Here is a 13,856-nt window from a genome sequence, read left to right on the forward strand (position 1 = left end):
GCACAGCAGATACGACACGCACGTTACATAAATACCACATCGGCGGGAAGGAGCCGTTCCGGGGCGGGTGCACACGGGCTGACTCACGCGCGCCGCGGCCCCGCGGGAGGAGAGGAAGTTTAGGCGCTGCTGCTCGCCGTAGGTGGAGCCGGCGTGGCCGGGAGCGGAGGCTGCCATGGCGGGGGCCGGCGGCGCGGCGCGGGCCCGGTTCGCGGTGGTGGGCGGCGGCATCGCGGGGGTCACCTGCGCCCAGAAGGTAACGGGGGCCTCGCCGCGCCTGCGCACGGGGCTCGCCCGCCCCTTCCCCCCGTTCCCCGCCCTTCCCGCGGTCGCCACCAGCTGGGAATTGTCCCCAGGGATGCGGGAGGCTCCCGACCCCACGGCGGAGCCTCAGCGTGCCGGGGCTCTTGGGCCTGTGCAGCCGCCCGGACCGGCTGTCAGCTGCTGGAACCGGGCTGCGCGGCTGGCGGCACCGGCACGCTAAGAGGCGTAAACTCCTTCAGGGTCAGCTTGTGCGCGGCCATAGAAACAGATCTGCGCTGCATAAATACCCGCATGTGTACTGTAGTTCCATACTCTGTCCTAGGCCCCCCTAATCCCTATTTCTTAAAAACAATTTGTCTCGCTTGAGAAAACAACAAACCAAACGCAGCCCCAGCATCTTATATTACAGCAATGTTGTAATATAACGATGTTTATCTGTGTAGAAATACATCTCAAGAGGTTCAGACTTGGTACGGTTATTTTGAATATCCTTATCTCCTTCATAAAAGGAGAATTGCAACTTCATAACTGCACAAAGCTGGCACTCTGTGCCCTGATCTAGACGTCAGAGACTTCAGGATCCCTGCAGGAATTATTCCTTAGAGCCATAAAGGGTTGTGCTGCAGCTGAGCTGAGGGCTGCTGTGATGTGCTCCTTTTTATTAATGCTGCTTAGTTTTTACAGGCTCCATGTTTTAGAGCTCTGTACCTCATCCATTCCTCTGTGAGCCCAGGCTCTAAAAGTATAAATTGATCTGTTTCTTCGTCTCAAGGTTCTTGATGATTTTAAAGTAATGGTAACTAGAGGTAATTTTGTACCTGTAGAATGAAATCATATGTAGAATGAAATGATGAGGAGTATTTTATATGTGTCAGGAAAATTAATCCACAAACACTAGAGGTTTATGTCCAAAAAGGAGACAGAGGAGTCCTTTTATTTTATTCAAATAAAGAGAGAGGCCATGGGGCATTCCACTGGGGTCTCTCAGATTTTTGGAGGACACGGCCTCCTTTTTATCCTAATCTCCTGGCCACATTTCCCTCTCTCTTTCCCCATTCACTGAGGTACTTGAGAGGTACAGAGTTCCCGGAACACCTGATACCTAGGATTTCCCCCCTAATGTATAACCCTTCCTTTTAATCTTTAGTTCTTACGGAATTTATGTTTTTTCCCCATTGTTTCTTTCATCTTTCAATATCAAATTTCATTTATCAGCAAACCTGCAGTTTGTTTGTGAAGGCAAATATTTTTTTTTCCATTTATCAATCAGTGGAATCTTTCCCATTGTTTCTTTTATCTCTCAGTGCCAGTTTTATCTACCAGCAGATCCACAGCTTGTTTGTAAAGACAAATCCATCATTCCTCTCATCTGTTAGAGCTGCAGAGCACCATACAGACTGTGTTTTGGATGCATGTGTTCTCTGGTGATGTCGGGGTCCCTCTGGATGGCATCCCTTCCCCCCAACAGCACCACTTGTCTTACTGAGCAACGCACATTTAAATTTGGAATTCTTCCCTTTGGCTTGGGGCTTTATAAGTCTTGCAGTGCTTAACAGCACCCTCAAGATGATCTTTTAGTTTACTAAATAGGGCATAAAATATCCAGGAGAAATCAGCATTTCCGCTGTGAAAAGGAAACCTGTAAACAAGTCACTGCTGTGCAGTAAAAAAAATGTGTCCTCACCAACTGGGTGTCTCCAGAAATCACATGATCATAGTCTGATCCATCAGATGGCCTTTGGAATATTGTGACAATAGTCCTTTACACTATGGCTGCAGTTCTTGAAGGTATATTTAAGTGTGATTGAAATAAATGCGTCTCCAAATTCTCTTCAGTCCTTATCCTTCTGTTACCCTGAAGCAGTGTTTTTTCAATTAAGATTCCACAAAATCAAAATAATGTATTAAGACATTCTGCTTTTCACCAGTAGTTTTATAAAGAGCAAGTCTGATGATGGCTCTGATCATGGTTTCTGTTTCTTTACAAGCTGGCTGCAGAATTCCCATCAGAAGACATTTTTTTAATGACAGCTTCTCCAGTTATAAAAGCTGTAACTAATTTCAAGCAGGTAAGAGAGATTTAATTTTTCTTACAGTAAGACATGTTCAAATTTCATATGTGCAGATAATTTAGAACCCAATGGTGAAAACGCTCATGACTTTGAGCTTGTTTTCATATTAGTGTGATTGCAGTGGTATTAGGATTGATGATCTATTTTATAGTAGTGTTAGGAAGACTGACAAGCTGTTTTATAGTGATTAGTAATTGGTGAGTATATTCACAGCATTCAAGCAAAGGTTAAATCAGGTGTTTACATGGGTGAGGTGTGTTCAGACTTACTGAAGCTTTATTTCACTGCTTTATTAGTGAGTGACCTCTTAAGCACTGAAATGGTATTGTAGTCTTGCTCATGTTTGAATTTGGGGCAGAAACAGCCTTCTGACAAAGTAGCAAAAGAAGGAATAGCCTTCTGGGGAATTGCTTTGAGCTTTATCTACTCCAACAGCTGCTGATCCAGTGACAGCTTTCCTGCTGGTTTGAAAAAGAAAATCAAATGCATGCATGAATTCAGATTTGTGGCTAGTAGGGTCATTAAGCTGTGAGATTGTTGGAGTAACATGTAACTAAAGAATGCTTTCTGAAAGTGCTGACAGCAGTGCCATGAGTGTCCAGTAAAGACATTTGCACAGGGCAGAGGTGTCAAGTCTGGGATTCATATCAGTGCAAATTTATGTATCTGAAGAATAAGGGAATAGCTAAGAACTACTGGAAGGCAGCAGCATCTAAGTTTTGGACATGAGCATCTTAATTTCTCTCTGAATTGCAAGCATGGTGTGGCTTCTGGTTCCTAGCTGTGTTCCAAACTCTGATTATTCAGTAAAGTAGCAGGCCTGGAGGTTTCCATGCAGCCACTCTCTTTTAGAAAAAACACAAAATTGTCATCACTTATTTGAATGTTTTTCAAGTTCTGGTTTGCCTCTTTGGGGTTTTTATTTTGTTTGTGTTTGTTTTCTGTTTGATGTCCATTTCCCCTGAGGTCTCTGAAATATCAGATAGTGGGTCTGGATGAGTTTTTTTATCAAAGTTACAAAACTTTGAATTTTATTTGAATTGAGAAAAACAATTTTAACACTACATCATATAAATTAGAAAGCAGTGTTAACAACTCTGATAATAGACTTCTTTATGGAATAAAACACTGTAGCAGTTAGAGCAACCGTCAGGGTTCTCCATTTTTGCTTAATCTGTATCTTTAGGATCAAAATATACTCTTTAACCAGGAACAGGCATGAAAAGATTCTGTATTGAAAAAGGAACTTTTACAAATTACATGGTAACACATTTTCAGACAATATGGGCTATATGTTGTGACTTTTTTACTGGAAATTAACACAGCACCTTCTGTCAAAAACTTTAGAAAAAGAGGTGGATAAATGATCCATATTTTTAAACACCTCTCTTTCTCCTACAGGTCTCCAAAACACTTGAGGAATTTGATGTTGAAGAGCAACCAAGTTTCCTATTAGAAAAACGATATCCCAATATTAGAGTTATACAGTCTGGAGTAAAACAGTTGAAAAGTGATGAACATGTAAGCTAAAGTTTTCTTTTTTATTTTGTTTTTCAAGTATAGAAATGTATAGATGTATAGAAAAAATAATTTAAGAAGTAGCTAAATGTTTTGGGTGAGAAATTTTGTTCAAGAACATTTTGGTTACTGAATTGATAACTTACCAAAATTACAAGAAAATACTTCCTCATTCTAATTTCACTTACTGCTTAACACTGTTTTTCAAGTAGAAATATATACAGAGGACAAAGTAAATCTTGAAAGAACCAAAATTTCCACCGTTTAGCAAAAAAGGAAATTAGGATTAATTAGCATTAGGAAATACGTTGCAAATATGAGCAATGGACAGCATGTATATACCCTTGTTAACTCTCTGTCAACTTGTTATTTTTCACTTCAGCATATGTAAGAAACTAACATTCACATCCAAAACTGGTTTTGCTCACTTTTAAGGTTTGTGGAGATGTAATTTCAGGTAGATTCTGCTAACATTCTGAATCCAATGATTTTCTTGTATCATTACTAGGATAGTGTTTTAATATAGGTCTTAGTGGACACAAATAATGAATGTATGTGAATTTGGAGGATCTTTTGCCCAAAACCACTTTCAGCTATGCAGCTTCAAGTTTGTAGAACAACAAGTGATGTCATAAAATGTTAAAAATTAAGGTCTTATTTCTCAGAATGATATAGCTTGTTTAGTGCCTCCACTTTTTCTTCAGCAAAGATTTGCAGTCTTTCTAAACTGTGTCCTGTCCTGTGCCTGGTTAACTCAGAGCTACTGCTGTTGAAATATTTTGAATGAGATTCTCAATTGCTAATGTATGGTAGTGCATAGTTCTGTTCCTGGGGCCTGAGAGACATTTGATCACATAGAAAACACAGAACTCTTTCGGCACAGCCAGTGAGTACAAAGTGCCACCAAGTGGTAAACTTGATCTTGCTTTGAGTGCACTGTGTACACTTCCCATTTTATTGGTCACATATCTCTGGTGAGTGTGATGGGAATAAATGATATACAGTAAGAGTATGAAGGCTTGTTCCTTAAAGAAGCCCCTTACAGCTTTTAATATCTGCAAATTACTGTGACATTAAGGAAAGAGAAAGCTGATGTTCTCTTAGATGTTTTGATTTAGATGAATTCTCTTAGATTAGTTTCCTTTTCTCTTCATTGTTAACAGAAAATTTACACTGAAGATGGGAAAGAATACATATATGAAAAGCTTTGCCTGTGTGCTGGAGCCAAACCAAAATTAATTGTTGATGGGAACCCCTATGTATTGGGAATCCGGGATACTGACAGTGCACAGGTAAATGTGTTTTGGACTTAAAAATGTGTAATATATTCCTGCATCTGGTGCAAAATACCAGAATTACTGTGAAGCGAAATGGAGAAACAGAAAATAATGCTTGTTATTATATATTCTTAAATAAGAACATTCTCACTAGCAGAAAAACAGCCTTATAATGCCACTAAATTAATTAGCCACTATATTTGTTAAGGTTTTAGATAGCTCATACATATTATTTCCAACATGATAATATGGAATAAACAATATTTTTTCACCTTCCAGGCAGAATCCAGTTGAAAAATATAAACAGGGAGTAGGCACCAGTAGAAATTTCCCTGGGAAGGTGTGGGTGATACCTGGTACAAAGAGCTGCTTGTTACAGTGGAAAGCTACTGAAGGAATTTCTTTTTATTCTCTTTTAGTTCTACTGTAGCTTCTCCTCTTTTTTCAGAAAAGAGTTAGATATAGTCAAAGATGTGGAAAAATTTTCACCTGAGAAATGACTTAATGATTTAAAAATTAAGCTTGGAAGGCAAGGGTGAAGTTTCACTGCTAGTTCTTGAGCATTAGAGGAGGCAGGGTGAGCACTGCTTCTCCATAACATGGAATTGCCATTCATCAAATGAAGCTGGACCTTGAGGATAAAAAAAGGAGTTACATTTTCAAGTAATCTGAAGTGAAACTGAAATTGTTATTTGTTACAACAGCTTCTGTTACAGGTCTCAGCCTAGCTATATGTGTATCAGTAGTCTGAGAAAATCAAGACTAAGAGCAAGAAAATACTAAAAAGTATATAGTTGATTAGTGTGAGGGAACATGCTCTAAGTTCTAATTGACATTTTTCCTTTCTTAATGCAGGCTTTTCAGAAGAATTTGGCTCAGGCTGAGAGAATAGTGGTGGTAGGAAATGGTGGGATTGCCCTTGAATTAGTGTAAGTGAACAAAAAATACATCATCAAATAAATTGTTTAACAATGCAAAGCTAAATCTAGTGTACATGGGTTTGGGAGAAGGCTGACTTATAAAATTGTATCTCTTAGAGCACGTAGTGGCAAAACTGATGAGAGGAGTTTTTTTTGCAACATAGTGGTTCTTACTGACACATAAAATTAGGAAAGCTCCAGAAGCAGCTTTGACATACAGATATCAAGAATATACAGTTCATGTTCCATATGCGAACAAGATCCAAATGCTTGTTTTTAACAGTGGGAGTCTGGCAGAAATTCACTTTTTTCATTATGGGGAGCAGAAAATACTAATGATTAGAATTATAAATTTGATCTTCCCCCCCACCCCTTACCCCAGGACAATCAAGGTTGTGTTGGTGAGAAATTACATGTCAACTTAAAGAGGTCATGTCAAGAAATTACATGTCAACTTAAAGAGTTATTTTTTTTAATGGGTTCATTATGTAAATATTTAGAAGTGCATTTGACAGGTTGGAAAGTTTTGGATCCCCTAGTTCTGGCTTCTGGAAGGAAATTTGACATGCTTCTGCTTGTGTTGTGAACATTCAGATCCTTTTCAGGCAGTCTGTCACTTTATCCCTTGTTTAAATGTCCACAGGTATGAAATTCAAGGCTGTGAAGTAATCTGGGCTATCAAAGACAAAGCCATTGGGAACACCTTCTTTGATGCAGGAGCAGCTGAATTTCTCCTTCCAAAGCTCACTGCCGAAAGCCGAGAGGCTCCAATCGAGTGTAAAAGAACCAAGTACACAGTGGAAGGTATGGGGTTTAGTTTCCTGACTCTGCAGCAGCAGCATTTCATATTAAAGATAGTCTTAAAATCAGTCAATTTAGCAGTGTGGAATAAGGCTTACTGTTATCATTAATGACATTTCCTTCTTCAAAAACTGAGAGTAAAAAAACAACATAAAAACCCATTCTGAATTTATGTAGACAGAATGTAATACAGTTTCTTGCAAACTGTAAAAAAGTGCTTACCTTTGTGCCAAGTTTATATTAATTCCCTGTATTCCTTCTGCTGAAGAACTTGTTCTGTTTTCTGTAATGTTTTGATGTGAACTATTTCACCATTATATAGGAAGGAGCTGTCACGTAGTAGGATATTGAAACTGTACAGAACATTATTACAGGTGGAGTGAAACTGCAGTCTCAGAAACAACAATTCACTAGGACTGCATGAACAAACATCACACAAACCTATGTATGACCAAAATCATAACAAAAAGAAGAGCATGGTTCTAGACATCAGGCAGAAAGAATAAGGATATTACGCTTTCCTCTTCCCCTTTGGCAGCCAGGTGGTATTTTTCTACTGAGAATCCTTGTTCTGAATTCTGAGGACAAGGAAGTATGCACACTAAATCTGATGTACTCCATCTCTTTCCTTCAGGAAGTGAGGAAAAAGGAAGACCTACAGGAGCATCTGACAAGCTGGGCAGTGCCTTAGGCCCCGACTGGCACGAGGGCTTACACCTTAAAGGGACTAAGGAGGTATGGGTATAAGCTTCCTGTTATATTTATTTGAGTGTTGTGGGCATGAGTGCTGTGAAGAGTTCCATGTTTGCAATAAAGCAAAAATCCTCGCTTTTTTTTTCTTTTTTTCTTTCATTTCTGAATTCCTTAGGTGTTATGTGTTTGTTTTGCATTTAAAAAATGACCTGTCAAGGGTGATCAGTCACAGACCAGCTAAAGGATGTTTAGGATATTTAGCAGCTTAATCAGTGGTGGTTTGGCTGTTGAAGGCTGTGGAACTGTATTTATGTAGTGGAGAATAAAACAAGGCCCAAATTCATAAAACAATTTAGAGAAACAGGTAACTTTCCAACTTCTGGCTTGACATCAGAACATGCTTGAAACATGGGTTGATGGTACAGAATTCTTTTTTCTTTTTACAGTGTTTAGAACATGGACTTCTTATTGTTACCAAAATGTATATCATGGATGGAAAAAAAAAAGAATTTGCAATCCTGAAAGACAGAAAATTATGAGTTTACTTTATTCTGTTCTGATAAGGTTTGAACTCTCTTCCTGTAAGCTTAGGGGAACCTGAATATGTTTTCTGGCTTGCCAGAAAAATCTAATTGTTACGAACTTTCAGATACCTGCTCAAAAAGCAGGTAAATTGCCATTGGCTATGGTTAGATCTGTGCCAAAAAGAGGAAAGTGTGGGAATCCATTTAGTGGGGCTGGGATATAGGGTGGGGGATTTTCCTGTTTAGTAATATTAGTTTAGGTGATGATATCCTTGCTATTATCAATCTTGCTAATCATTATGTTTATAATTTTGTCAAATTTTCTTTAGTTTTCTCATAAAGTACATATTGAAATACTGTGTGAAGTAAAGAAAATACACTTACAGCAAGAATTTATCCAGCTGCAACGAACTTCCTTGACTTTTCCTAAAGGAGAGAAAAATGTAGAAGCAGATGAGGGTGAGTGCAAGTGCTGATAAGATGTTGAATATAAATCTCTCTGCTGGAGCATGTTTGATCTTGTTTGCTGTTTTAAAGCAAGTAGAGATTTGAAAAATAAATCTTTTACATCTATAAATTGAAGTTTAGCAGGTTACAGTAATCAAATTTATGGGCTATAATTAAATTACAAAATCTTATGGGCCCGATACTTTTTTCCACAAAGTAACCAAAATCCTGTATTCAGAATATTCCATCCTTAACAAAATCTATTAAAGTAATATTTTAATAGTGAAGTTAAAATAGGAGAAAAAACCCCACCAACATTTTGTATCAAAACTGAAGTAAACCTTCAAAGTAGAGGAAAATATCCCCTTTTTTAAATTAATAATTATGCCCATAATTTCCACCTAATTAAAATGAATATTTAAAATACTGTTTTAGTAATCAGTTACTTTCAGCATAAGTCAAATCTATCCTGTTCTTTTTGCTTTTGAGGCACTTCTGTGCATCTGTAAATTTCTTCATAAAAGAATATTTGGCAATTGCCTACTTGAGAGAACATCCCACAGGACACAATATTTACCCCCCTACAAATGAGGGCTTTAATTTAGGAAATTCTGAAGTGAATTATTAGTAGGAGCTGAGATCAAAGATAATTTTTTTTCTCAAGCTCTGAACAATGGTAAGAAAAGTTAATCTCTGATAATTTTTTCTTTCATTTTTCATTTTAATCTTACTTTACCTATTCAGTTACCTCAAAGATTTTGTGGGGTTTTTTCCTTTCATATCTAATCATAAGATGTAATTAATAAAGTAACTTCTGTTGGTTACATTCTCAGGGAAAATTTTCCCCCTTTTTCAGTGCTGTGGCCTGTATATGTGGAATTAACTAATGGAAACATTTATGGATGCAATTTCATTGTCAGTGCAACTGGAGTTGTGCCAAATGTTGAACCATTTCTTGACGGCAATAATGTAAGTATACTGATTTCTTTTGGAGCTTTTCAAGGAAGTTGAAAGAAACTTTTTCAGCTGGTTTATGCTTCTATTCTGTTATGAAACATGGATTGCTAAAGATTTAAATATTGTGCACCATCTCAAAACAAGGCAGGTTTTGTTGATTCTGAGATATCCAAGATGATACAAGTATATTTGATCTGTGGTCTTGGTTTATTATTGTTGTTCCCCAGCTGTATATATACAGTATATACGCAGTATTAAGCCTATGCAAAGAGAGAAAAGCATCTGTATAACTGGCTAATGTGGCAAAAATGTAGAATAATTTCTGTGTTAGTTCCGTACCATGCTCTTACCTTATTCATCTTGACATTTGCTCCTGGAAAGGAAGCAACTATTTCCAATATTTTTTGTCAAGGTGCTCATGTTCATTGAGGGAAGTTACCCTGAGTCAGCACCCAAATGTGGATGGTGATTCCAGAGTTCATAACTTCCATGTGAATTTCCACACCTTGAGATCGTCATTTTGTTTCTGTGTTCAGTGTCTGCTCAGCAACAACTAAAACATCCCTGGGTTATTAACACTGTTTCCATCACAAATCCAACAAATAGCCCCATACAAGCTACTACTGAAAAATGATCCCAGACAAAATCAGGACGTTGGGGTAGTTTGGGTTAAATGGTGAGGTTAAGTGGGGTAGGTTGGGTTAAGTGATAATCCATCTGATTAGGCTGTGCTCTGGTTAAAGAAAAACATGCTGAAAACATACATCTGATGTTGAGCCATGATATATTTCCAGGCCTATGCTCTAAGCTTAGATCAGGAATTAAGTTTTTGCAATGGTATTTTCTTGCCTTGGCAGAAATACAAAGTGATCTCTTAAGACTGGGTGTCCCTGTAACACTCAGTGTGATTTTGAATTTGGCAAGCCCTGCATAGTGACTTCCCTGCACAGGTATCAGTAATAGTCCTTTAAAACCCTGTGCTGTGCTCTAGAAACAATAACAGTAAGCTTTGTACCTTCCGTGGAGGTCTTGCCACTCAGGATAGTCTCACGGTAAACAATGAAGAACAGCCAATTGCTTAAGGTGTAGAAAGTTGAATGACTTGATGACTTCTTTCATTGCTGATGTGTGCAAACCCTTCAGTTTGCTGTGGGTGAAGATGGAGGACTGAAGGTAGACAAGCACATGCACACATCGCTGCCAGATGTGTACGCAGCTGGAGATATCTGCACGGCAGCGTGGGAGCCGAGCCCCGTGTGGCACCAGGTACATCCTCGCACGCACGTGATCCACGGGGAATTGCACACCAGCACACACACCAAGGAGTGCAAGGTGAAGCAAGTGGATAATCCTGGGTGCTTGACGGCAGAGTTTTATGGAGGTGGCTGGAAATGGAGATGGCCAGCCCTTCTGAGTATAAAAAACACAAAGTATGCACTGATACTCACTGCAGTGAGTGTGGTCATGGCACAGTGACGGTCTTGTGACTTAAATCTTCCCAATTTTCTCTTTCAGATGAGGCTGTGGACCCAAGCTCGGCAGATGGGATGGTATGCAGCAAAGTGCATGGCAGCAGATGCTTTAGGGGAATCTATTGATATGGATTTCAGCTTTGAACTATTTGCTCACATTACAAAATTTTTCAATTACAAGGTCAGTACAGTCTGATAGCTGTAAACCACTGAGTAACACATACTGTTTGCTTACATACATTTGCTGACACTGAGCAGATACTTTAATATTGAGAAAACAGATTTTCTTTATATAGTAATTAATCCTAGCTTAGATTTTCTCCATTCATACTAATGTGCATGATATTTCAAGAGGAAGATTTTTGAGTCCATTGTGTTTGCAAGCCAGTGATTGGGGGAGGGACCCTAGGGACAAATATTTCCCTATTTGCACCACATTTAAGGCCAGGAACTGTTAGCAGCAGAAATGCTAAAAGCCACTGCAATGATCTTATGAGAGCTTTTCCCTTTTCCTTCTGCTAGGTGGTGGTTTTGGGGAAGTACAATGCTCAGGGCTTGGGCTCTGACCATGAGCTGATACTAAGATGTACCAAGGGACGCGAGTATGTGAAAGTGGTGATGCAGAACGGCCGAATGATGGGAGCTGTGCTGATCGGTGAAACCGACTTGGAAGAAACCTTTGAAAACTTAATTTTAAATCAAATGGATCTTTCAGCCTATGGTGAAGATCTCCTAAATCCAGATATTGATATAGAAGATTATTTTGATTGAACAGTACCCCATTCCCATTTTGTATGAAGCCTTGGATACCAAGTAATACATCTCAGAAAACTGTTCTCTCAGGATTACCAGAAATGAGGGATAAATGCAATCCTCTATTAAGATTTTGGGTTGAGCTTTCCAAAATACTGACTGACACAGGTACCAGCTAATGGTGCAATCTCTGTCGAGCTGGCTCAGATGAACAGAGAACAGTTTTAGGGCACAGGGTGCTCAGAGCTCGTTTCCTGGAATGTGGGTTGCAAATATATGGCCTTACTTCTTTTTTTTTTCCCACCCCCCACCCCCCCCAATAAGTTTACTTCTGAAATAAATGTATTTTCTACTCACTTAAATACAGAACACAAGCTTTGCACAATGAAAGCCAGGATGAGATGTCAGTTGAGAGCAGCTTTTTAACTGCTTTTCCCTTCAGCTGTCAAGGTGTTGGGGTAGAGCTGCACTGTATTGCATAGTGCCAGCCCTGGACAGCAGTTGTTTCATCCTGGCTTTTGATTTTGTTCTACAGTTGCTGCCTGGGAGTTGCTATTTATTTTGGGTCAAATTTGGAACAATTTATTTTATTTATTCAATGCAAAGCTGGCAGTGCATATTGAGATTTGTCCCAGACAAATCACTTCATTTTTTCTTAGGAGAATGACTATTTTTAACTAAATTTTCAATTTTTGGCAAAGGTCTCAGCTGAAGGATGGGTGAAAGTGACTAAAGCCTATAGTCTATCACAGTTTTACCAGAAAAATAAAGATGAAGAGCATGTTCTAAATGTTATTAGTTTTATATTTATTGTACATGTAAGTCTAAGGGAGAAGAACTAAAATGCAACCACCCAGAACTTGTGTTCATTAGTGAAACTGAACATGCCTTTTTGATCTTTGGCTGCTAAGATGTTAAAAGTAAGAAAATAAAACTGAGTCTAGCACTCAGCATATGTGCCTGAGAATGTTTGCAGGCAGCAGTAGCTGTTCCTAGGCTGGCAGGTTGTCCTGTTTGTAAACTTAAATTTAGGTACTTCTGCAAAGCACAGAAGTCATAAATCTCTATTTGAATGACAATCTAGAGAAGTCCAATTTTAAGAGCAACAGACATATTTCAAAAGGATAAATACACATACTATTTAATTCAGAAATACATACAGTATTTCACTCAAACATGCCACACTGGGTGTAGGGACACATGTCCCTACTCAGAACTGCAGAGATGGCAATGCCCTCATGGGCTGGAACAACCAGCACAGCAGCAGCTTTGACCCAGGACTCCAGAGGAAGGATGCTGGAGCATCCCAGTCTCCATCCGTGTGATGTCAGTCCCTGGGGCTGGTGACAGCAGCTCCCCTGGAGAAGCAGCACCATGGCTGCAGTGGTCTCACTGGTGGAGAGGAGAGTCACCTGCACAGCAGGCAGAAGGAACAGGAGGTGACAGGGTCTTCATGCAGAGCTAAGGACCACCAAGTCCTGTGCTGCAAAGGAGGGAAACCTCCAGCTGGCTCTCATGGGAGCAGTGGGTGGAGACTTCCATAGGAAGGAAGTCTGGAACCCTCTGGATCTCTGGCAGTCCTTTCCAGTCTGCATAAACCTGCCATAGTGTTACTATATACTACACTTCCAAAAGAGCTAAAAAGACAGTAATGGTCATTATACCGGTTTTGTAATCATTGCTGAATCCGAAGATAAGCACCAATTATTTTGATATGAAACACTTTTTCCTTCACTACTGGCCTTCTAGATTTGAGTTTTTCAAGATATTTGTTCCCTGTTCAGTGTTTATTAAATAAAAATACCATTACTAAAGCACAAACTGAACTTACACACTGCATTGTCCATGGAGCAGCAACCATGATTAGATCCTAAATGTAGTCTGTGACACTCAGTCAATAATTACTGGTTGGTCATTTCCACCTGCCTGAAGCTTAGGCTTCTTTGCTTTTAAGTTAGGACCACAGCTGGGTCGCTTATGTTCCTGTGATTTCTTCACCAGTGGCTCTTGGACAGTCTTTGATCCAGTCTGGGCTTTTTCTCTGCTTCCTTTTGAATCTGAAGATTGAGGTGGTTTGACCTGTAAGTTATAAAGAGTTCAATTAAAATTCTAACATTGTTTTTCTTCTTTTTCTGTGTTCCCACACAAGAGAGAAGAT

At 39.2% G+C, this 13,856-nt stretch overlaps 2 protein-coding genes across 2 annotated transcripts in view; one reads left to right on the plus strand and one right to left on the minus strand.

Annotated features, from left to right (window-relative positions):
* Nucleotides 1-12,488, plus strand: PYROXD1 (pyridine nucleotide-disulphide oxidoreductase domain 1). The gene is made up of 12 exons (XM_005526978.3): nucleotides 1-256; nucleotides 2,253-2,333; nucleotides 3,738-3,857; nucleotides 5,018-5,146; nucleotides 5,987-6,060; nucleotides 6,695-6,855; nucleotides 7,487-7,587; nucleotides 8,399-8,528; nucleotides 9,373-9,485; nucleotides 10,617-10,739; nucleotides 10,989-11,126; nucleotides 11,468-12,488. The coding sequence occupies exons 1-12, from the start codon at nucleotides 176-178 to the stop codon at nucleotides 11,714-11,716; spliced, it is 1,500 nt and encodes a 499-aa protein (XP_005527035.1). The 5' UTR covers nucleotides 1-175; the 3' UTR covers nucleotides 11,717-12,488.
* RECQL (RecQ like helicase) overlaps nucleotides 12,482-13,856 on the minus strand; it is a 16,027-nt gene continuing 14,652 nt past the window's right edge. The window contains 2 exon segments of the mRNA XM_014256061.2: nucleotides 12,482-13,623; nucleotides 13,625-13,777. Coding sequence (XP_014111536.2) covers nucleotides 13,600-13,623; nucleotides 13,625-13,777 — 177 coding nt within the window. The 3' untranslated portion in view covers nucleotides 12,482-13,599.

This window comes from Pseudopodoces humilis, chromosome 5 (assembly GCF_049639895.1).
Source record: "Pseudopodoces humilis isolate 2021_Gansu_Grassland_sample_001 chromosome 5, ASM4963989v1, whole genome shotgun sequence".
Classification (NCBI taxonomy): Eukaryota; Metazoa; Chordata; class Aves; order Passeriformes; family Paridae; genus Pseudopodoces; species Pseudopodoces humilis.

Coding starts and splice junctions, on each gene's coding strand:
- PYROXD1 (XM_005526978.3), top strand. CDS start 176: ATGGCGGGGGCCGGCGGCGCGGCGCGGGCCCGGTTCGCGGTGGTGGGC. Junction 2,334..3,737: donor CTGTAACTAATTTCAAGCAG/GTAAGAGAGATT, acceptor TTTCTCCTACAG/GTCTCCAAAACACTTGAGGA. Junction 6,856..7,486: donor AACCAAGTACACAGTGGAAG/GTATGGGGTTTA, acceptor TCTTTCCTTCAG/GAAGTGAGGAAAAAGGAAGA.